Source organism: Salvelinus alpinus, chromosome 6 (genome assembly GCF_045679555.1).
Source record: "Salvelinus alpinus chromosome 6, SLU_Salpinus.1, whole genome shotgun sequence".
NCBI lineage: Eukaryota > Metazoa > Chordata > Actinopteri > Salmoniformes > Salmonidae > Salvelinus > Salvelinus alpinus.
In genome coordinates, this window is record NC_092091.1 from 89,277,637 (window position 1) to 89,302,546 (window position 24,910).

The following is a 24,910-nucleotide window of genomic DNA, read 5'->3' on the forward strand; positions in this document are numbered from 1 at the left end:
CAGAGGTGGTCCATGTCTAACTGTTAACATAGAGGTGGTCCATGTTTAACTGTTAACATAGAGGTGGTTCATGTCTAACTGTTAACATAGAGTCGCATAGAGGTGGTCCATGTCTAACTGTTAACATAGAGTCACATAGAGGTGGTCCATGTCTAACTGTTAACATAGAGTCACAGAGGTGGTCCATGTCTACAGTGAGGGAAAAAAGTATTTGATCCCCTGCTGATTTTGTACGTTTGCCCACTGACAAAGAAATTATCAGTCTATAATTTTAATGGTAGGTTTATTTGAACAGTGAGAGACAGAATAACAACAAAAATATCCAGAAAAATGCATGTCAAAAATGTTATAAATTGATTTGCATTTTAATGAGGGAAATAAGTATTTGACCCCTTCTCAATCAAAAAGATTTCTGGCTCCCAGGTGTCTTTCATACAGATAACGAACGAAGATTAGGAGCACACTCTTAAAGGGCGTGCTCCTAATCTCAGTTTCTTACCTGTATAAAAGATACCTGTCCACAGAAGCAATCAATCAATCAGATTCCAAACTCTCCACCATGGCCAAGACCAAAGAGCTCTCCAAGGATGTCAGGGACAAGATTGTAGACCTACACAAGGCTGGAATGGGCTACAAGACCATCGCCAAGCAGCTTGGTGAGAAGGTGACAACAGTTTCTGTGATTATTCGCAAATGGAAGAAACACAAGAGAACTGTCAATCTCCCTCAGCCTGGGGCTCCATGCAAGATCTCACCTCGTGGAGTTGCAATGATCATGAGAACGGTGAGGAATCAGCCCAGAACTACACAGGAGGATCTTGTCAATGATCTCAAGGCAGCTGGGACCATAGTCATCAAGAAAACAATTGGTAACACACTATGCCGTGAAGGACTGAAATCCTGCAGCGCCCGCAAGGTCCCCCTGCTCAAGAAAGCACATATACATGCCCGTCTGAAGTTTGCCAATGAACATCTGAATGATTCAGAGGACAACTGGGTGAACGTGTTGTGGTCAGATGAGACCAAAATGGAGTTCTTTGGCATCAACCCAACTTGCCGTGTTTGGAGGAGGAGGAATGCTGCCTATGACCCCAAGAAACCATCCCCACCGTCAAACATGGAGGTGGAAACATTATGCTTTGGGGGTGTTTTTATGCTAAAGGGACAGGACAACTTCACCGCATCAAAGGGACGATGGACGGAGCCATGTACCGTCAAATCTTGGGTGAAAACCTCCTTCCCTCAGCCAGGGTATTGAAAATGGGTCGTGGATGGGTATTCCAGCATGACAATGACCCAAAACACACAGCCAAGGCAACAAAGGAGTGGCTCAAGAAGAAGCACATTAAGGTCCTGGAGTGGCCTAGCCAGTCTCCAGACCTTAATCCCATAGAAAATCTGTGGAGGGAGCTGAAGGTTCGAGTTGCCAAACGTCAGCCTCGAAACCTTAATGACTTGAAGAAGATCTGCAAAGAGGAGTGGGACAAAATCCCTCCTGAGATGTGTGCAAACCTGGTGGCCAACTACAAGAAACGTCTGACCTCTGTGATTGCCAACAAGGGTTTTGCCACCAAGTCCTAAGTCATGTTTTGCAGAGGGGTCAAATACTTATTTCCCTCATTAAAATGCAAATCAATTCATAACATTTTTGACATGTGTTTTTCTGGATTTTTTTTGTTGATATTCTGTCTCTCACTGTTCAAATAAACCTACCATTAAAATTATAGACTGATCATTTCTTTTTTTAGTGGGCAAACGTACAAAATCAGCAGGGGATCAAATACTTTTTTCCCTCACTGTAACTGTTAACATAGATGTGGTCCATGTTTAACTGTTAACATAGAGTCACATAGAGCTGGTCCATGTTTAACTGTTAACATAGAGTCACATAGAGCTGGTCCATGTCTAACTGTTAACATAGAGTTACATAGAGGTGGGCCATGTCTAACTGTTAACATAGAGTCACATAGAGGTGGACCATGTGTAACTGTTAACATAGAGTCACATAGAGGTGGTCCATGTCTAACTGTTAACATAGAGTTACTTAGAGGTCGTCCAAGTCTAACTGTTAACATAGAGGTGGTCCATGTCTAACTGTTAACATAGAGTCACATAGAGGTGGACCATGTCTAACTGTTAACATAGAGGTGGTCCATGTCTAACTGTTAACATAGAGTTACTTAGAGGTCGTCCAAGTCTAACTGTTAACATAGAGTCACATAGAGGTGGTTCATGTCTAACTGTTAACATAGAGTCACATAGAGGTGGTTCATGTCTAACTGTTAAAATAGAGGTGGTCCATGTCTAACTGTTAACATAGAGTCACATAGAGGTGGTTCATGTCTAACTGTTAACATAGAGGTGGTCCATGTCTAACTGTTAACATAGAGTCACATAGAGGTGGTTCATGTCTAACTGTTAAAATAGAGTTGGTCAATGTCTAACTGTTAACATAGAGTCACATAGAGGTGGTTCATGTCTAACTGTTAACATAGAGGTGGTCCATGTCTAACTGTTAACATAGAGTCACTTAGAGGTGGTCCATGTCTAACTGTTAACATAGAGTCACATAGAGATGGTCCATGTCTAACTGTTAACATAGAGTCACATAGAGCTGGTCCATGTCTAACTGTTAACATAGAGTCACTTAGAGGTGGTCCATGTCTAACTGTTAACATAGAGTCACATAGAGGTGGTCCATGTCTAACTGTTAACATATAGTTACATAGAGGTGGTCCATGTCTAACTGTTAACATAGAGGTGGTTCATGTCTAACTGTTAACATAGAGTCACATAGAGGTGGTTCATGTCTAACTGTTAACATAGAGTTACTTAGAGGTCGTCCATGTCTAACTGTTAACATAGAGGTGGTCCATGTCTAACTGTTAACATAGAGTCACATAGAGGTGGACCATGTCTAACTGTTAACATAGAGTTACTTAGAGGTCGTCCAAGTCTAACTGTTAACATAGAGTCACATAGAGGTGGTTCATGTCTAACTGTTAACATAGAGTCACATAGAGGTGGTTCATGTCTAACTGTTAAAATAGAGGTGGTCCATGTCTAACTGTTAACATAGAGTCACATAGAGGTGGTTCATGTCTAACTGTTAACATAGAGGTGGTCCATGTCTAACTGTTAACATAGAGTCACATAGAGGTGGTTCATGTCTAACTGTTAAAATAGAGTTGGTCCATGTCTAACTGTTAACATAGAGTCACATAGAGGTGGTTCATGTCTTACTGTTAACATAGAGGTGGTCCATGTCTAACTGTTAACATAGAGTCACTTAGAGGTGGTCCATGTCTAACTGTTAACATAGAGTCACATAGAGATGGTCCATGTCTAACTGTTAACATAGAGTCACATAGAGCTGGTCCATGTCTAACTGTTAACATAGAGTCACTTAGAGGTGGTCCATGTCTAACTGTTAACATAGAGTCACATAGAGGTGGTCCATGTCTAACTGTTAACATAGAGTCACATAGAGGTGGTTCATGTCTAACTGTTAACATAGAGGTGGTCCATGTTTAACTGTTAACATAGAGTCACATAGAGGTGGTCCATGTCTAACTGTTAACATAGAGGTGGTTCATGTCTAACTGTTAACATAGAGTCACATAGAGGTGGTTCATGTCTAACTGTTAACATAGAGGTGGTCCATGTTTAACTGTTAACATAGAGGTGGTCCATGTCTAACTGTTAACATAGAGTCACATAGAGCTGGTCCATGTCTAACTGTTAACATAGAGTCACATAGAGCTGGTCCATGTCTAACTGTTAACATAGAGTCACATAGAGCTGGTCCATGTCTAACTGTTAACATAGAGTCACATAGAGGTGGTTCATGTCTAACTGTTAACATAGAGTCACATAGAGGTGGTCCATGTCTAACTGTTAACATAGACTCACTTAGAGGTGGTCCATGTCTAACTGTTAACATAGAGTCACTTAGAGGTGGTCCAAGTCTAACTGTTAACATAGAGTCACATAGAGGTGATTTGTGGCACAAATTCTGTCTATGCAAATACGAGTATGCTGCCTGGAGATCTCTCTCTTTTCCTCTCCCTACATCCATCCCTCGAGCATCTCCTTTCTATCTCTTTCTCCCTCTCCCCCCCTTCCCTCTCCCCCTCTCATCTCTCACCTAGCCGTACGTCCACAGTATACTGGCTCGACCTCACGGTGGCACCTGCCAGCTCGCCCAAGCATACGTAGCAACCATCGTACTCCTTCCTGGCGTTGCCGACGATGACGCCGCGCTGGGGGTCGTAGTGGTAACGTAGGTCGGCGGGTAAAGGTTGTAAGTCACAGGTCTGTAAGGTCACGAGGGTCACATCAGGGTCGGTGACCAGGCATGGTAAAGTCAGGTTCTCCCCGACGCGGACCAGAATGCCGTTCACCATAGAACGCTGAAACGGACTCTGGGGGTCTGGGGGTGGGAGGGAGAGAGAGACGGGGGGATAGGAGAGGAGAGTGAGAGAGAGTTTGGGTTAGGTAGGAAAACAGAAGAGATGGAGAGATTGGGTTTATGCAAGACAACATAGGGAAGGGAGGGAGATACATATCCCCTCAGATACAGAGAGAGAGAGAGAGAGAGAGAGAGAGAGAGAGAGAGAGAGAGAGAGAGAGAGAGAGAGACACAGAGAGAGAGAGAGAGACAGAGAGAGAGAGACAGAGAGAGACAGAGAGAGAGAGACAGAGATAGACTGTGACTGACCCAAACTTAAGGAAAGCTTTGACTATGTACAGACTCAGTGAGCATAGCCTTGCTATTGAGAAAGGCCGCCGTAGGCAGACATGGCTCTCAAGAGAAGACAGGCTATGTGCACACTGCCCACAAAATGAGGTGGAAACTGAGCTGCACTTCCTAACCTCCTGCCCAATGTATGACCATATTAGAGAGACATATTTCCCTCAGATTACACAGATCCACAAAGAATTCGAAAACAAATCCAATTTTGATAAACTCCCATATCTACTGGGTGAAATTCCACAGTGTGCCATCACAGCAGCAAGATTTGTGACCTGTTGCCACAAGAAAAGGGCAACCAGTGAAGAACAAACACCACTGTAAATACAACCCATATTTATGTTTATTTATTTTAACTTGTGTGCTTTAACCATTTGTACATTGTTACAACACTGCATATATATAATATGACATTTGTAATGTCTTTATTGTTTTGAAACTTCTGTATGTGTAATGTTTACTGTTCATTTTTATTGTTTATTTGACTTTTGTATATTACCTACCTCACTTGCTTTGGCAATGTTAACACATGTTTCCCATGCCAATAAAGCCCCTTGAATTGAATTGAATTGAATTGATAGAGAGAGAGAGAGAGAGAAAGAGAGAGAGAGAGAGAGAGAGAGAGAGAGAGAGAGACAGAGAGAGAGAGACAGAGAGAGAGAGACAGAGAGAGAGAGAGAGAGAAAAGGCTACATAGACACAGTCATAGATAAACACACACCCCCAACACACCCCTCTCACCTTTCACAAAGACGTAGATGGAGGAGTGTTCCTTGGTGTTGTTGTTGATACAGGCGTATCGTCCCATGTGATATCCCTGGGCAGACTGCACCCTAACAAACACTACCCCTCCACCCTCCTCTACCTCCCCCTCCAGCCGCCTGCCCCTCTCTCTCTGCCACCTCACCCCCCCTGAGACAACAGTGGACGGAGCGTTGGTGTTGTTGTCATGGCAGCGGAGTTCCAGAGCCCCGCCTTTCGGAACCACCAGGTGAGGTCCGCTGGGGAAGATGACGGGATTGGACCAACCTGTTGAACACACGGAACACGCCCATATATGGTCAATAGTAGACTAGGCTGTACTGACTGTGTGTTTAGGCTTGTGTTCTAGCCCAGCACTGTGAGAACACACGGAACACGCCCATATATGGTCAACAGTAGACTAGGCTGTACTGACTGTGTGTTTAGGCTTGTGTTCTAGCCCAGCACTGTGAGAACACACGGAACACGCCCATATATGGTCAATAGTAGACTAGGCTGTACTGACTGTGTGTTTAGGCTTGTGTTCTAGCCCAGCACTGTGAGAACACAACACACTTGAATCAACAATGACACTTACATTAAGACCATGGAAAGTTGATTTAGGTGTGTTAGAGCAGGGCTAGGACAAAAACCTGCACACAGAAAAGGTAGCATAGTAGCATAGAGTAGAATGGAGAAGAAACATGTCATCCAAGGAGATTCTTTAGACAGTCGTGGTTCGGTCTAGTAACAGACTGGTGTAACAGACTGGTGTAACAGTGGACAGTCATGGTTCAGTCTAGTAACAGACTGGTGTAACAGCGGACAGTCGTGGTTCAGTCTAGTAACAGACTGGTGTAACAGTGGACAGTCATGGTTCAGTCTAGTAACAGACTGGTGTAACAGACTGGTGTAACAGACTGGTGTAACAGCGGACAGTCGTGGTTCAGTCTAGTAACAGACTGGTGTAACAGACTGGTGTAACAGTGGACAGTCATGGCTCAGTCTAGTAACAGACTGGTGTAACAGTGGACAGTCATGGTTCAGTCTAGTAACAGACTGGTGTAACAGACTGGTGTAACAGACTGGTGTAACAGACTGGTGTAACAGCGGACAGTCATGGTTCAGTCTAGTAACAGACTGGTGTAACAGACTGGTGTAACAGACTGGTGTAACAGTGGACAGTCATGGTTCGGTCTAGTAACAGACTGGTGTAACAGACTGGTGTAACAGACTGGTGTAACAGTGGACAGTCGTGTTGCAGTCTAGTAACAGACTGGTGTAACAGTGGACAGTCATGGTTCAGTCTAGTAACAGACTGGTGTAACAGTGGACAGTCATGGCTCAGTCTAGTAACAGACTGGTGTAACAGTGGACAGTCGTGGTTCAGTCTAGTAACAGACTGGTGTAACAGACTGGTGTAACAGTGGACAGACATGGTTCAGTCTAGTAACAGACTGGTGTAACAGTGGACAGTCATGGTTTAGTCTAGTAACAGACTGGTGTAACAGACTGGTGTAACAGTGGACAGTCATGGTTCAGTCTAGTAACAGACTGGTGTAACAGTGGACAGTTGTGGTTCAGTCTAGTAACAGACTGGTGTAACAGACTGGTGTAACAGTGGACAGTCATGGTTCAGTCTAGTAACAGACTGGTGTAACAGTGGACAGACATGGTTTAGTCTAGTAACAGACTGGTGTAACAGACTGGTGTAACAGTGGACAGTCGTGGTTCAGTCTAGTAACAGACTGGTGTAACAGTGGACAGTCGTGGTTCAGTCTAGTAACAGACTGGTGTAACAGACTGGTGTAACAGTGGACAGTCATGGTTCAGTCTAGTAACAGACTGGTGTAACAGTGGACAGACATGGTTTAGTCTAGTAACAGACTGGTGTAACAGTGGACAGTCATGGTTCAGTCTAGTAACAGACTGGTGTAACAGACTGGTCTAACAGTGGACAGACATGGTTCAGTCTAGTAACAGACTGGTGTAACAGTGGACAGACATGGTTCAGTCGAGTAACAGACTGGTGTAACAGACTGGTGTAACAGTGGACAGACATGGTTCAGTCTAGTAACAGACTGGTGTAACAGTGGACAGTCATGGTTTAGTCTAGTAACAGACTGGTGTAACAGTGGACAGTCATGGTTCAGTCTAGTAACAGACTGGTGTAACAGACTGGTGTAACAGACTGGTGTAACAGTGGACAGTCTTGGTTCAGTCTAGTAACAGACTGGTGTAACAGACTGGTGTAACAGCAGACAGTCATGGTTCAGTCTAGTAACAGACTGGTGTAACAGACTGGTGTAACAGTGGACAGTCATGGTTCAGTCTAGTAACAGACTGGTGTAACAGTGGACAGTCTTGGATCAGTCTAGTAACAGACTGGTGTAACAGACTGGTGTAACAGTGGACAGTCATGGTTCAGTCTAGTAACAGACTGGTGTAACAGTGGACAGTCGTGGTTCAGTCTAGTAACAGACTGGTGTAACAGTGGACAGTCTTGGTTCAGTCTAGTAACAGACTGGTGTAACAGTGGACAGTCATGGTTCAGTCTAATAACAGACTGGTGTAACAGACTGGTGTAACAGTGGACAGTCATGGTTCAGTCTAGTAACAGACTGGTGTAACAGTGGACAGTCATGGTTCAGTCTAATAACAGACTGGTGTAACAGACTGGTGTAACAGTGGACAGTCATGGTTCAGTCTAGTAACAGACTGGTGTAACAGACTGGTGTAACAGTGGACAGACTTGGTTCAGTCTAGTAACAGACTGGTGTAACAGACTGGTGTAACAGTGGTTCTCTTCCTTCAATGAGTGCAGCTTTAACAGGCCTACATCAATCTGTCTGATGTTTGATCATCCAACAGGGAGAGTTAGGACCAACGTCTGGTTATGACCTAATAAAACCCAAACAGCTCATCATTATCCATAACATACAAATAAGGACATTAACGAGGTCAATCAGCCAATCAGCCAATCAGTAGGCTTCTAGAGGAGGAAAAACATTGAAATTTGGGTCAGAAAAGTGTTTTTTCCCTTTGTGTTCCTATTGGGCCTGGTCAAAGATAGTGCACTACTGTAACGGTTTTCTTCCAGGGGTGAAGGAGAGGACCAAAGTGCAGCGCGGCTAGTGTTAAACATGTTTAATAACGAACAAGTGAAACACTACAAACAACAATACAAAATAACAAATGTGCAAAAACCGAGACAGACCTATCTGGTGCAGACAATCACAGAGACAGGAAACAAACACCCACAAAATCCCAACACAAAACAAGCCTCCTATATATGATTCTCAATCAGGGACAACGATTACCATCTGCCTCTGATTGAGAACCATATTAGGCTGGACATAGAAACAGACAAACTAGACACACAACATAGAATTCCCACCCAGCTCACGTCCTGACCAACTAAACACATACAAAACAACAGAAAACAGGTCAGGAACGTGACAGAACCCCCCCCTCAAGGTGCGAACTCCGGGCGCACCCCTAAAACTCAAGGGGAGGGTCTGGGTGGGCATCTGTCCGCGGTGGCGGCTCCGTACTGAGTGGCAGCTCATGACTGACTGGCAGCTCATGACTGAGTGGCAGCTCATGACTGAGTGGCAGCTCATGACTGAGTGGCAGCTCATGACTGAGTGGCAGCTCATGACTGTAGGGCAGCTCATGACTGTAGGGCAGCTCATGACTGTAGGGCAGCTCATGACTGGCTAACGGCTCTGGACGCTCATGGCTGGCTGACGGCTCCGGCAGATCCTGTCTGGTTGGCGGCTCTGGCAGATCCTGTCTGGTTGGCGGCTCTGGCAGATCCTGTCTGGTTGGCGGCTCTGGCAGATCCTGTCTGGTTGGCGGCTCTGGCAGATCCTGTCTGGTTGGCGGCTCTGGCAGATCCTGTCTGGTTGGCGGCCCTGGCAGATCCTGACTGACGAATGGCTCTAGCGGCTCCTGACTGACGAACGGCTCTGACGGCTCGGGACAGACGGGCGGCTCTAACGGCTCGGGACAGACGGCTGGCTCAGACGGCGCTGGGGAGACGGATGGCTCAGATGGCGCTGGGGAGACGGATGGCTCAGATGGCGCTGGGGAGACGGATGGCTCAGATGGCGCTGGGGAGACGGATGGCTCAGATGGCGCTGGGGAGACGGATGGCTCCGATGGCGCTTGGCAGACGGCCAGCTCAGACGGCGTTGGGCAGACGGACAGTTCAGACGGCGTTGGGCAGACGGGCAGTTCAGACGGCGTTGGGCAGACGGGCAGTTCAGGCGCCGCTGGGCAGACGGGCAGTTCAGGCAACGCTGGGCAGACGGCAGACTCTGGCCGGCTGAGACGCACTATAGGCCTGATGCGTGGTGCCGGAACTGGAGGTACCGGGCTGAGGGCACGCACCTCAGGGCGAGTGCGGGGAGCAGGAACAGGGCACACTGGACTCTCGAGGCGCACTATAGGCCTGGTGCGTGGTACCGGAACTGGAGGTACCGGGCTGAGGGAACGCACCTCAGGGCGAGTGCGGGGAGAAGGAACAGTGCGTACAGGGCTCTGGAGACGCACAGGAGGCTTGGTGCGTGGTGCCGGAACTGGAGGCACTGGGCTGGAGACACGCACCATAGGGAGAGTGCGTGGAGGAGGAACAGGGCTCTGGAGATGCACTGGAAGCCTGGTGCGTGGTGTAGGCACTGGTGGTACTGGGCTGGGATGGGAAGGTGGCGCCGGATATACCGGACCGTGAAGGAGGACACGCGCTCTTGAGCACCGAGCCTCCCCAACCTTACCAGGTTGAATGGTCCCCGTAGCCCTGCCAGTGCGGCGAGGTGGAATAGCCCGCACTGGGCTATGCAGGCGAACCGGGGACACCACCTGTAAGGCTGGTGCCATGTACGCCGGCCCGAGGAGACGTACTGGAGGCCAGATATGTTGGGCCGGCTTCATGGCACCCGGCTCGATGCCCAACCTAGCCCTACCAGTGCGGCAAGGTGGAATAGCCCGCACTGGGCTAAGCACGCGTACTGGGGACACCGTGCGCTCCACCGCATAACACGGTGTCTGACCAGTACGACGCCCTCTCACTCCACGGTAAGCCCGGGGAGTTGCCTCAGGTATCCAACCCGGCTTCGCCACACTCCCCTTTAGCCCCCCCCCCCCCAAGAAATGTTTGGGTGAGCCTCTCGGGCTTCCGTGCTAGTCGCGTACCCTCATACCTCCGGTTCCTCTCTCCGGTTGCCTCTGCTCTCCTCGTTGCCTCCAGCTGTTCCCATGGGAGGCGATCCTTTCCAGCCAGGATCTCCTCCCATGTGTAGCAACCCCTGCCGTTTAAGACATCTTCCCATGTCCATTCCTCTGTCTGTCTCTGCTGCTGTCGCTGCCCGTTGCCACGCTGCTTGGTCCGGGTTTGGTGGGTGTTTCTGTAACGGTTTTCTTCCAGGGGTGAAGGAGAGGACCAAAGTGCAGCGCGGCTAGTGTTAAACATGTTTAATAACGAACAAGTGAAACACTACAAACAACAATACAAAATAACAAATGTGCAAAAACCGAGACAGACCTATCTGGTGCAGACAATCACAGAGACAGGAAACAAACACCCACAAAATCCCAACACAAAACAAGCCTCCTATATATGATTCTCAATCAGGGACAACGATTACCATCTGCCTCTGATTGAGAACCATATTAGGCTGGACATAGAAACAGACAAACTAGACGCACAACATAGAATTCCCACCCAGCTCACGTCCTGACCAACTAAACACATACAAAACAACAGAAAACAGGTCAGGAACGTGACAACTACATAGGGAATAGGGTGCCAACTCTGGTCAAAAGTAGTGCACTACATAGGGAATAGGGTGCCAACTCTGGTCAAAAGTAGTGCACTACATAGGGAATAAGGTGCCAACTCTGGTCAAAAGTAGTGCACTATATAGGGAATAGGGTGCCAACTCTGGTCAAAAGTAGTGCACTACATAGGGAATAGGGTGCCAACTCTGGTCAAAAGTAGTGCACTACACAGGGAATAGGGTGCCAACTCTGGTCAAAAGTAGTGCACTACATAGGGAATAAGGTGCCAACTCTGGTCAAAAGTAGTGCACTACACAGGGAATAGGGTGCAATTTGGGACGGAGACTGTGTTTTTCAGTTCTGAAGATTGACACATGATTTGCATAGCCTGGCAGCCAATCAATAGACTTCTGGAGGAGAAAAACAACAACATTTGGGTCATGAAGTTGTTTTGTTCCCCCTAGAGTTCAGATTCACAGCCTGTCAGCGTCCTCAACGGCACCCTATTCCCCTATGGGCCCTGGTAATAAAAAGTAGTGCACTAAATAGGGAATAGTGTGCCAACCCTCGTCAAAAATAGTGCACTAAATATGGAATAGTGTGCCAACCCTGGTCAGAAGCAGTGCAATAAATATGGAATAGGGTGCCAACCCTGGTCAGAAGCAGTGCACTAAATATGGAATAGGGTGCCAACCCTGGTCAGAAGCAGTGCACTAAATATGGAATAGTGAGCCAACCCTGGTCAAAAGTAGTGCACTAAATATGGCATAGGGTGCCAACCCTGGTCAGAAGGGTGCCATTTGCAACAAAGCCCTAGCCTTCTGAAGATCGACACATGATTTGCCTGGCAGGTTTTCCACCAACATGATCTTCATGTGACCGTTAGTGCCCCCGGGGCCGTCAGTCCATGCCTGCATCCCAAATGGAACCCTAGTCCCTATGTAGTGCACTACTTTAGACCAGGGTTGGTGCCCTATTCCCTATGTAGTGCACTACTTTAGACCAGGGCCCATATGGGGAATAGGATGCCATTTGGAACACAGCCGTCTGACGAGCAGAGACCTGTCTAGGGAAATTTAGGGGGGCAGTTTAGCGCACAATAAACACAATTATGAGAAATGTGGAATTGTTGACACGGCTATGATCCTAAAGACCAGATATAATCCTGATAATAAGTGTTAATCATTAGCATGGGGGATGGGGAGGGGATCAGTTTAGAGAAATGTGTAATTGTTTAAAAGACTATGATCTTTACTGTAATACAGATATAACATAATCACTATAACAGTTATCGTTTAAGCTTAGCCTAACAAATATCATTTCCCCATCACAAAGACGTATCGGCAGGTAGCCTAGCGGTTAGAGCGTTGGGCCTGTAACCAAAAGGTTGCTGGATCGAATCCCTGCTCTGACAAGGGTAAACATCGGTCAGCAGCATTAGATCTGGGAGAAGCCTCGTTACAGCGACTAAATGGTGAAGTGGAATTTGACTGCCGTTATGATTTGTAACCGCTGGTGTGGCAGTAACAGCTTTACACACACACACACACACACACAGACACACACACACACACACACAGACACACACACACACAGACACACACACATAGACAGACACACATAGACAGACACACACACACACACACAGACACACACACACACACACACAGACACACACACATAGACAGACACACATAGACACACACACACACACAAACACACATAGACACACACACACACACACACACACAGACACAGACACATAGACAGACACACATAGACACACACACACACACACACACACACACACACACACACACACACACACACACACACACACAGACAGCTGTAGCGTTTTCGTGGGAAAAGCCCGGATACGACCAACTACCTTGTTATGCAAATACATAGTCAGCATCTCCAATTGGCACCCTATTCCCTAGTTAGTGCACTACTTTTAACCAGGGCCCATAGATATCTGGTCAAAAGTAGTGCACTAAATAGGGAATTGGGTGCCACTTCTACTAGTGTGACTCTGGGCTTGAAGGAACAGGTTGAAGATGATAGATTACAATACCGTTAGAGCTTTATGTAAACAACACTATAGGGCATGTGTGTGTGTGTGTGTGTGTGTGTGTGTGTGTGTGTGTGTGTGTGTGTGTGTGTGTGTGTGTGTGTGTGTGTGTGTGTGTGTGTGTGTGTGTGTGTGTGTGTGTGTGAACAACAGTACACTGTAAAAAAAATATATATATAGAAATAATAATAAAAATATATTTATATACTGAACAACAATATCGACACAACATGTAAAGTGTTGGTCCCATGTTTCATGAGCTGAAATAAAAGATCCCAGAAATGTTCCATACGCACAAAAGGCTTATTTCTCTCTAATGTTGAGCACAAATGTGTTTACATCCCTGTTAGTGAGCATTTCTCCTTTACCAAGATAATCCATCCACCTGACAGGTGTGGCATATCAAGAAGCTGATTAAACAGCATGATCACTACACAGGTGCACCTTGTGCTGGGGGACAATAAAAGGCCACTCTAAAATGTGTAGTTTAGTCACACAACACTGCCTCAGATGTCTCAAGTTTTCAGGGAGAGTGCATGTGACATGCTGACTGCAGGAATGTGCACCAGAGCTGTTGCCAAAGGATTTTATGTTAATTTCTCTACCACAACATCGTTTTAGAGAATTTGGCAGTACGTCCAACCAGCCTCAGAACCGCAGACCACATGTATGGCGTTGCGTGGGCGAGCGGTTTGCTGATGTCAACGTTGTGAACAGAGTGCCCCATGGTGGCGGTGGGGTTATGCTATGGGCAGGCATAAATTACAGAAAACGAACACAATTGCATTTTATCTATGGCAATTTGAATGCACAGAGATACCGTGACGAGATCCTGAGGCCCATTGTCGTGCCATTCATCCACCGCCATCACCACATGTTTCAGCATGATAACGTACGGCCAATGTGCTGCCAATATCCAGCAACTTCACACAGCCATTGAAGAGGAGTGTAGACAACCTTCCACTGGCCACAATCAACAGTCTGATCAACTTTATGCGAAGGAGATGAGTCACGCTGCATGAGGCAAATGGTTGTCACCCCTACTTTTTTTTAAAGGTATTTTAATTTAATTTTTTATCTTTATTTAACTAGGCAAGTCAGTTAAGAACAAATTCTTATTTTCAATGACGGCCTAGGAACAGTGGGTTAATTGCCTTGTTCAGGGGCAGAACAACAGGTTTGTACCTTGTCAGCTCAGGGATTCAATCTTGCAACCTTTCAGTTACTAGTCCAACGCTCTAATCACTAGGCTACGCTGCCGCCCCAATCTGTGACCAACAGATTCAAATCTGTATTCCCAGTAAAGTGAAATCCATAGATTAGTGCCTATGAATTTATTTCAATTGACTGATTTCCTTATTATGAACTGTATCTCAGTAAAATCTCTGAAATTGTTGCATGTTGCGTTTATATTTTTGTTCAGTATAGTTGTATCTTGCAAAAGTATTCATCCCCCTTGGCGTTTTTCCCGATTTTGTTGCATTACAATCTGTAATTTAAATGGATATCTATGTGGATGTAATGGACATACACAAAATAGTCCAAATTGGTGAAGTGAAATGAAAAAAAATAACTTATTTCAAATAATTCTAAAATATTAAAACCAGAAAAGTGGTGCGTGCATATGTATTCACCCCCTTTGCTATGAAGCCCCTACGTAAGATCTGGTGCAACCAATTACCTTCAGAAGTCACATAATTAGTTAAATAAAGTCCACCTGTGTGCAATCTAAGTGTCACATGATCTGTCACATGATCTCAGTATATATACACCTGTTCTGAATGGTCCCAGAGTCTGCAACACCACCAAGCAAGCGGCACCATGAAGACCAAGGAGCTCTCCAAACAGGTCAGGGACAAAGTTGTGGAGAAGTACAGATCAGGGTTGGGTTATTAAAAAAATATCCGAAACTTTGAACATCCCACGGAGCACCATTAAATCCATTATTAAAAAATTGAAAGAATATGACACCACAACAAACCTGCCAAGAGAGGGCCGCCCACCAAAACTCACGGACCAGGCAAGGAGGGCATTAATCAGAGAGGCAACAAAGAGACCAAAGAAAACCCTGAAGGAGTTGAATGGAGATTAGAGTATCTGTCCATAGGACCACTTTAAAAACTGTACACTCCACAGAGCTGGGGTTTACAGAAGAGTGGCCAGAAAAAAGGTCATTGTTTAAAGAAAGAAATAAGCAAAGACGTTTGGTGTTGTCTAAAAGGCATGTGGGAGATTCCCCAAACATATGGAAGAAGGTACTCTGGTCAGATGAGACAAAAATTGAGCTTTTTGGCCATCAAGGAAAACGCTATGTCTGGTGCAAACCCAACACCTCTCATCTCCCGAGAACACCATCCCCACAGTGAAGCATGGTGGTGGCAGCATCATGCTGTGGGGAGGGTTTTCATCGGCAGGGCCTGGGCTACTGGTCAGAATTGAAGGAATGATGAATGGCGCTAAATACAGGGAAATTCTTGAGGGGAAACCTGTTTCGGTCTTCCAGAAATTTGAGACTGGTACGGAGGTTCACCTTCCAGCAGAACAATGACCCTAAGCATAAAGTGACACTTGAGTGGTTTAAGGGGAAACATTTAAATGTCTTGGAATGGCCTAGTCAAAGCCCAGACTTCAATCCAATTGAGAATCTGTGGTATCACTTAAAGATTGCAGTACACCAGCGGAACCCAACCAAATTGAAGCAGCAGTTTAGCCTTGAAGAATGGTCAAAAATCCCAGTGGCTAGATGTGCCAAGCTTATAGAGACATACCCCAAGAGACTTGCAGCTGTAATTGCTACAAAAGGTGGCTCTACAAACTATTGACTTTGGGGGGGGTGAATAGTTATGCACGCTCAAGTTCAGTTTTTTTTGTCTTATTTCTTGTTCGTTTCACAATAAAAAATATCTTGCATCTTCAAAGTGGTAGGCATGTTGTGTAAATCAAATGATACAAACCCCCCAAAACATCTATTTTAATTCCAGGTTGTAAGGCAACAAAATAGGAAAAATGCCAAAGGGGGGTGAATACTTTCGCAAGCCACTGTAAGTAACTGGTTCCACACAGCATGTTATTGTTTACTCTACTTCCCGGTCAAAGTGTTCCCTGACCTTAACATGGTGTAGCAATAAGATGGGAATGCCACGAACCAAGAGGTTGTGAGTTCAAATCTCAGATGAGGACATGTTAAATAATAAATGAACATGCACAAATGATGTACGTGTCAAATATGTAAGTTGAAACATTGTATGTTAAAAAGCACTGTGTGTGTGTGTGTGTATTCCACAGCCTTTATTAGGTAAGATATTTCTAATTGAATGAACATATGAGACAGGTTGAGCAAATACATCATTTTAAGTTGACTGAATTTTTTTTTTGTTAAGTTAAGTTTGGGCCAAATAAATTGTTTTAGTTCAAGTAACACTTGAACTGAAAAGTTGAGTAAACAATAACAAAAAGTCTGTGCAACCAGTTACTTAATAATAATTAGTTGAAACAACTAGAGTTGTGGGTGTTTTTTTTAACAGTGTATAGGTTTACAGCATACCTAACGCGAGGTGAGAGAAACGATGAGGCAACCAAACAAAAATGGATTACGTAACCATGGAAATGGAAATAGAGAATCCACTATAGCTCTCTCTCTCTCTCTCTCTCTCTCTCTCTGTGTCTCTCTCTCTCTCTCTCTCTCTCTAAGTGAGGATCACAACTGTGACTGGGCGTGTGTGTGTCTGCCTGTCTAAGCCGAGTGGTGAATAAACAGGGGCTTATTGCATCAGATCAGCTTATTCTGCATCAGTAGCCTGGTAATAACAATGTAAACAACATGGGCCTAACTTCCTGACATGTTTAGTCTACCTGCTGCCACATGTTATGCGCGGAAGCCAACATATGTTGCTAAAATGTATGAATATTTCATTGGATAGACATAACAATGTGTGTGTGTGTGTGTGTGTGTGTGTGTGTGTGTGTGTGTGTGTGTGTGTGTGTGTGTGTGTGTGTGTGTGTGTGTGTGTGTGTGTGTGTGTGTGTGTGTGTGTGTTACCATGCATAACAAAACAGTGGAATAGCCTAATAAGCTAAAATGTCCAATATGATGCTATAAAATACAGTACAGGCCATTGGCCAAGGAAGTGCCGGGAAAGCTTTGCCCGAGTGACACCACTCCATACCAACACAACCCCACTCCATACCAACACAACCCCACTCCATACCAACACAACCCCACTCCATACCAACACAACCCCACTCCATACCAAAACACCACCACAACCCCACTCCATACCAACACCACACCACTCCATACCAACACAACACCACTCCATACCAAAACACCACCACTCCATACCAACACAACACCACTCCATACCAAAACACCACCACTCCATACCAACACAACACCACTCCATACCAACACCACACCACTCCATACCAACACAACACCACTCCATACCAAAACAACCCCACTCCATACAAACACAACACAACTCCACTCCATACCAACACAACACCACTCCATACCAACACAACACCACTGCATACCAAAACACCACCACTCCATACCAACACAACCCCACTCCATACCAACACAACACCACTCCATACCAAAACACCACCACTCCATACCAACACAACACCACTCCATACCAACACAACCCCACTCCATACCAACACAACACCACTCCATACCAACACAACACCACTCCATACCAACACAACACCACTCCATACCAAAACACCACCACTCCATACCAACACAACCCCACTCCATACCAACACAACCCCACTCCATACCAACACACCACCACTCCATACCAACACAACACCACTCCATACCAAAACACCACCACTCCATTCCAACACAACACAACCCCACTCCATACCAACACACCACCACTCCATACCAACACAACCCCACTCCATACCAACACAACACCACTCCATACCAAAACACCAACACTCCATACCAAAACACCACCACTCCATTCCAACACAACACAACCCCACTCCATACCAAAACACCACCACTCCATACCAACACAACCCCACTCCATACCAACACAACACCACTCCATACCAACACAACCCCACTCCATACCAACACAACCCCACTCCATACCAACACAACACCACTCCATACCAACACAACCCCACTCCATACCAACACAACACCACTCCATACCAACACACCCCCACTCCATACCAACACAACACCACTCCATACCAACACAACACCACTCCATACCAAAACAACACCACTCCATACCAACACAACAACACAACACCACTCCATACCAACACAACACAACACCACAACACAACACCACACCACTCCATACCAACACAACCCCACTCCATACCAACACAACACCACTCCATACCAAAACAACCCCACTCCATACCAAAACACCACCACTCCATACCAACACAACACCACTCCATACCAACACAACACCACTCCATACCAACACAACACCACTCCATACCAAAACAACCCCACTCCATACCAAAACACCACCACTCCATACCAACACCACTCCATACCAACACAACACCACTCCATACCAACAAAACACCACTCCATACCAACACACCCCCACTCCATACCAACACCACTCCATACCAACACAACACAACACCACTCCATACCAACAAAACACCACTCCATACCAACACAACACCACTCCATACCAACACACCACCACTCCATACCAACACCACTCCATACCAACACAACACCACTCCATACCAACACAACACCACTCCATACCAAAACACCACCACTCCATACCAACAAAACACCACTCCATACCAAAACACCACCACTCCATACCAACACAACACCACTCCATACCAAAACACCACAACTCCATACCAAAACAACACCACTCCATACCAAAACAACCCCACTCCATACCAAAACAACCCCACTCCATACCAAAACAACACCACTCCATACCAACACAACCCCACTCCATACCAAAACAACCCCACTCCATACCAAAACAACACCACTCCACTCCATACCAAAACAAAACAACACCACTCCATACCAACACAACACAACTCCATACCAACACCCGAAACGACATGTATTAGACTACACCCCCATGGTAGGTCTACCTACGCTATGACCAAAAGTTTGAAAAACAGCCCCAGACCATTATTCCTCCTCCACCAAACTTTACAGTTGGCCAAACCCAGATTCATCCATCGGACTGCCAGATGGCGAAGCGTGATTCATCACTCCAGAGAACGCATTTCAACTGCTCCAGAGCTCAATGTCGGCGGGCTTTACACCACTTCAGCCGACAATTGACATTGCGCATGGTGATCTTAGGCTTGTGTGCGGCTGCTCGGCCATGGAAACCCATTGAAGCTCACGAAGCTCCCGATGAACAGTACTTGTGATGAAAAGTTATTGTGCTGACGTTGCTTCCAAAGGCAGTTTGGAAATCAGTAGTGAGTGTTGCAACCGAGGACAAACCGTTTTTACGAGCTACATGCGTCAGCACTCGGTGGTCCCGTTCTGTGAGCTCGTGAGGCATATCACTTCACAGCTGAGACGTTGTTGCTCCTAGACTTTTCCACTTCACAATAACAGCACTTACAGTTGACCGGGGGGAGCTCTAGCAGGGCAGAAATTTTATGAACTGACTAGTTGGAAAGGTGGCATCCTATGATGGTGTCACATTGAAAGCCACCGAGCTCTTCAGTAAGGCCATTCTACTGATAATGTTTGTCTATGGAGATTGCATGTCTGTGTGCTCGATTTTATACACCTGTCAGCAACGGGTGAGGTGGAAATAGCCCGATCCACACATTTTAAGGGGTGTCCACATACCTTTGTATATATAGTGTATAATCAACCATAGGATATAGGATAAACCATAACATAACCATATACGCTATATATAAACCATAACATACCCATACACGCTATATATAAACCATAACATAACCATACACGCTATATATAAACCATAACATACCCATACACACTATATATAAACCATAACATACCCATACACGCTATATATAAACCATAACATACCCATACACACTATATATAAACCACAGCCAAAACCTAAAGCAGTAAAACCACAATAAACAGCACATGAAAAACGTGGCGACTCACCTGTCAGCGGAAACAACAGAAACGGCATGATAATTAGAATCCAGTTGTCTCTCATGATTAGCTGTGTTATTAACGCTACCCCATGCGTCTGGACTTGTGTGTGTCTAAAGTTGTCGTCTCTACCCGTACAGTGAACTGCGTAGCGGGTCTCTATCGCTGAGGTACGGTCCCTATCTAACTGAAGGAGGAACGCTACTGATTCGATTCTCTCAAGGGGCTGATGCGACACTCCGATGGATTTGAATGTTCCTTAAAGGGCCAGTACACCCTTTTCGCTCTACTCTTCTCCGCCTCTCCTCTTGTCTTCATCTCCAGTGCGCAAGCCAGTCTGGACAACGGCCAGTGCGCGGCTGAGTCGTTATTACTGGAAGAACCACTCTTGTCTCCAAAGTCACGTTGACAGTTTTTCTAAATAAATAGCGCCTCGTCATAACATGAATTCCCGCAGGATGAATCTGCGATTTTTAAAGTAGCGTTCACACTTTGAATGATTACCCCTGGACACTGACAGTGAAGAGGGTGTTTTTGGCGTCTGCAGTCTACTGCGTCTCTGTCTGTCTGTCCATCTGTCTGTCCTTCTGGCTCTCTCGCTCTCTTTCTCTCTACCTCTATCTGTCACTCACTGTCTGTCTGTCTGTCTCTCTTCTCTCTATCTATCTGTCTCTCTGTCTGTCTCTGTCTGTCTCTCTCTCTCTCTGTCTGTTTCTCTCTGCTTCTGTCTGTCTGTCTGTCTGTCTGTCTGTCTGTCTGTCTGTCTGTCTGTCTGTCTGTCTGTCTGTCTGTGCTTGTCTCTGTCTGTCTGTCTGTCTGTCTGTCTGTCTGTCTGTCTGTCTGTCTGTCAGTGGTAGGCTAATGGTGGTAGTGATGCAGCTATGGTTTGTTATTCACTTGGTTTCAGGTCACCTTCTCTAATCAATATTGTGTTAGATGATTCAGATGATTACTCATCATCATGCTGCGGTTATAAACATTCAGACAGGGTGTGTGTGTGTGTGTGTGTGTGTGTGTGTGTGTGTGTGTGTGGTTGTGTGTGTGTGTGTGTGGTTGTGTGTGTGGTTGTGTGTGTGTGTGTGTGTGTGTGTGTGTGTGTGACTGTGTGTGTGTGTGGGTGTGAGTTGTTGTGCCTCACTAGAGCTCCAGGGTGTTAACAGACTATTTACACTGGTAGGCTTTGTGCTGTATCGTAACACATCTCCCTCACATGACTGGTACAGCTCTAGCCTTAAGGTTCTTCATTTAAAAACTCCCTTATTCTCACTGAGACACAGTATTTAAAATAAAACTCCCTTATTCTCACTGGGACACACAGTATTTAATATAAAACTCCCTTATTCTCCCTGGGACACACAGTATTTAATATAAAACTCCCTTATTCTCACTGGGAGACACAGTATTTAATATAAAACTCCCTTATTCTCACTGAGACACACAGTATTTAATATAAAACTCCCTTATTCTCACTGGGAGACACAGTATTTAATATAAAACTCCCTTATTCTCACTGGGACACACAGTATTTAATATAAAACTCCCTTATTCTCACTGGGACACACAGTATTTAATATAAAACTCCCTTATTCTCACTGGGACACACAGTATTTAATATAAAACTCCCGTATTCTCACTGGGACACACAGTATTTAATATAAAACTCCCTTATTCTCACTGGGACACACAGTATTTAATATAAAACTCCCTTATTCTCACTGGGACACACAGTATTTAATATAAAACTCCCTTATTCTCACTGGGACACACAGTATTTAATATAAAACTCCCTTATTCTCACTGGGACACACAGTATTTAATATAAAACTCCCTTATTCTCACTGAGACACACAGTATTTAATATAAAACTCCCTTATTCTCACTGAGACACACAGTATTTAATATAAAACTCCCTTATTCTCACTGAGACACACAGTATTTAATATAAAACTCCCTTATTCTCACTGAGACACACAGTATTTAATATAAAACTCCCTTATTCTCACTGAGACACACAGTATTTAATATAAAACTCCCTTATTCTCACTGAGACACACAGTATTTAATATAAAACTCCCTTATTCTCACTGGGACACACAGTATTTAATATAAAACTCCCTTATTCTCACTGAGACACACAGTATTTAATATAAAACTCCCTTATTCTCACTGAGACACACAGTATTTAATATAAAACTCCCTTATTCTCACTGGGACAAACAGTATTTAATATAAAACTCCCTTATTCTCACTGGGACAAACAGTATTTAATATAAAACTCCCTTATTCTCACTGGGACACACATTATTTAATATAAAACTCCCTTATTCTCACTGGGACAAACAGTATTTAATATAAAACTCCCTTATTCTCACTGGGACAAACAGTATTTAATATAAAACTCCCTTATTCTCACTGAGACACACAGTATTTAATATAAAACTCCCTTATTCTCACTGAGACACACAGTATTTAATATAAAACTCCCTTATTCTCACTGAGACACACAGTATTTAATATAAAACTCCCTTATTCTCACTGGGACACACAGTATTTAATATAAAACTCCCTTATTCTCACTGAGACACACAGTATTTAATATAAAACTCCCTTATTCTCACTGGGAGACACAGTATTTAATATAAAACTCCCTTATTCTCACTGGGACACACATTATTTAATATAAAACTCCCTTATTCTCACTGGGACACACAGTATTTAATATAAAACTCCCTTATTCTCACTGAGACACACAGTATTTAATATAAAACTCCCTTATTCTCACTGGGACACACAGTATTTAATATAAAATCCCTTATTCTCACTGGGACACACAGTATTTAATATAAAACTCCCTTATTCTCACTGGGACACACAGTATTTAATATAAAACTCCCTTATTCTCACTGGGACACACAGTATTTAATATAAAATCCCTTATTCTCACTGGGACACACAGTATTTAATATAAAACTCCCTTATTCTCACTGGGACACACAGTATTTAATATAAAACTCCCTTATTCTCACTGGGACACACAGTATTTAATATAAAACTCCCTTATTCTCACTGGGACACACAGTATTTAATATAAAACTCCCTTATTCTCACTGGGACACACAGTATTTAATATAAAACTCCCTTATTCTCACTGAGACACACAGTATTTAATATAAAACTCCCTTATTCTCACTGAGACACACAGTATTTAATATAAAACTTCCTTATTCTCACTGGGACAAACAGTATTTAATATAAAATCCCTTATTCTCACTGGGACACACAGTATTTAATATAAAACTCCCTTATTCTCACTGGGACACACAGTATTTAATATAAAACTCCCTTATTCTCACTGGGAGACACAGTATTTAATATAAAACATGAAACAGTATTTTCAACAAATATCTTCCATAGTCTCATAGTTAGACTATTGGTACCTGTTGTCTCATTGATAGACTATTGGTACCTGTTGTCTCATTGTTAGACTATTGGTACCTGTTGTCTCATTGATAGACTATTGGTACCTGTTGTCTCATAGTTAGACTATTGGTACCTGTTGTCTCATAGTTAGACTATTGGTACCTGTTGTCTCATTGTTAGACTATTGGTACCTGTTGTCTCATTGTTAGACTATTGGTACCTGTTGTCTCATTGTTAGACTATTGGTACTTGTTGTCTCATTGTTAGACTATTGGTACCTGTTGTCTCATAGTTAGACTATTGGTACCTGTTGTCTCATTGATAGACTATTGGTACCTGTTGTCTCATAGTTAGACTATTGGTACCTGTTGTCTCATTGTTAGACTATTGGTACCTGTCATGTCTCATTGTTAGACTATTGGTACCTGTTGTCTCATTGATAGACTATTGGTACCTGTTGTCTCATAGTTAGACTATTGGTACCTGTTGTCTCCTTGTTAGACTATTGGTACCTGTTGTCTCATAGTTAGACTATTGGTACCTGTTGTCTCATTGTTAGACTATTGGTACCTGTTGTCTCATTGTTAGACTATTGGTACTTGTTGTCTCATTGTTAGACTATTGGTACCTGTTGTCTCATAGTTAGACTATTGGTACCTGTTGTCTCATAGTTAGACTATTGGTACCTGTTGTCTCATAGTTACACTATTGGTACCTGTTGTCTCATTGTTAGACTATTGGTACCTGTTGTCTCATTGTTAGACTATTTGTACCTGTTGTCTCATAGTTAGACTATTGGTACCTGTTGTCTCCTTGTTAGACTATTGGTACCTGTTGTCTCATAGTTATACTATTGGTACCTGTTGTCTCATTGTTAGACTATTGGTACCTGTTGTCTCATAGTTAGACTATTGGTACCTGTTGTCTCATAGTTAGACTATTGGTACCTGTTGTCTCATTGTTAGACTATTGGTACCTGTTGTCTCATTGATAGACTATTGGTACCTGTTGTCTCATTGTT

General features: G+C 44.4%; 1 protein-coding gene across 3 annotated transcripts in view; it reads right to left on the reverse strand.

Annotated features, from left to right (window-relative positions):
* Positions 1-21,015, reverse strand: part of kitb (KIT proto-oncogene, receptor tyrosine kinase b) — a 69,388-nt gene extending 48,373 nt beyond the window's left edge. For 2 of the 3 annotated variants that reach the window (XR_011675784.1, XM_071408287.1), the window contains exons 1-3: positions 20,479-21,014; positions 5,495-5,782; positions 4,148-4,432 (exon numbers count right to left, since the gene is read on the reverse strand). Coding sequence is in view for 2 of the 3 variants with exons in the window: in XM_071408287.1 (XP_071264388.1) it covers positions 4,148-4,432; positions 5,495-5,782; positions 20,479-20,533 (628 nt within the window). In the remaining variant the exon portion in view is untranslated. Of the gene's footprint in view, positions 1-4,147; positions 4,433-5,494; positions 5,783-20,478 lie in introns of all 3 variants that reach the window. The other variant, XM_071408288.1, reaches the window with a different exon arrangement.
* Positions 21,016-24,910: the final 3,895 nt, after the last annotated feature.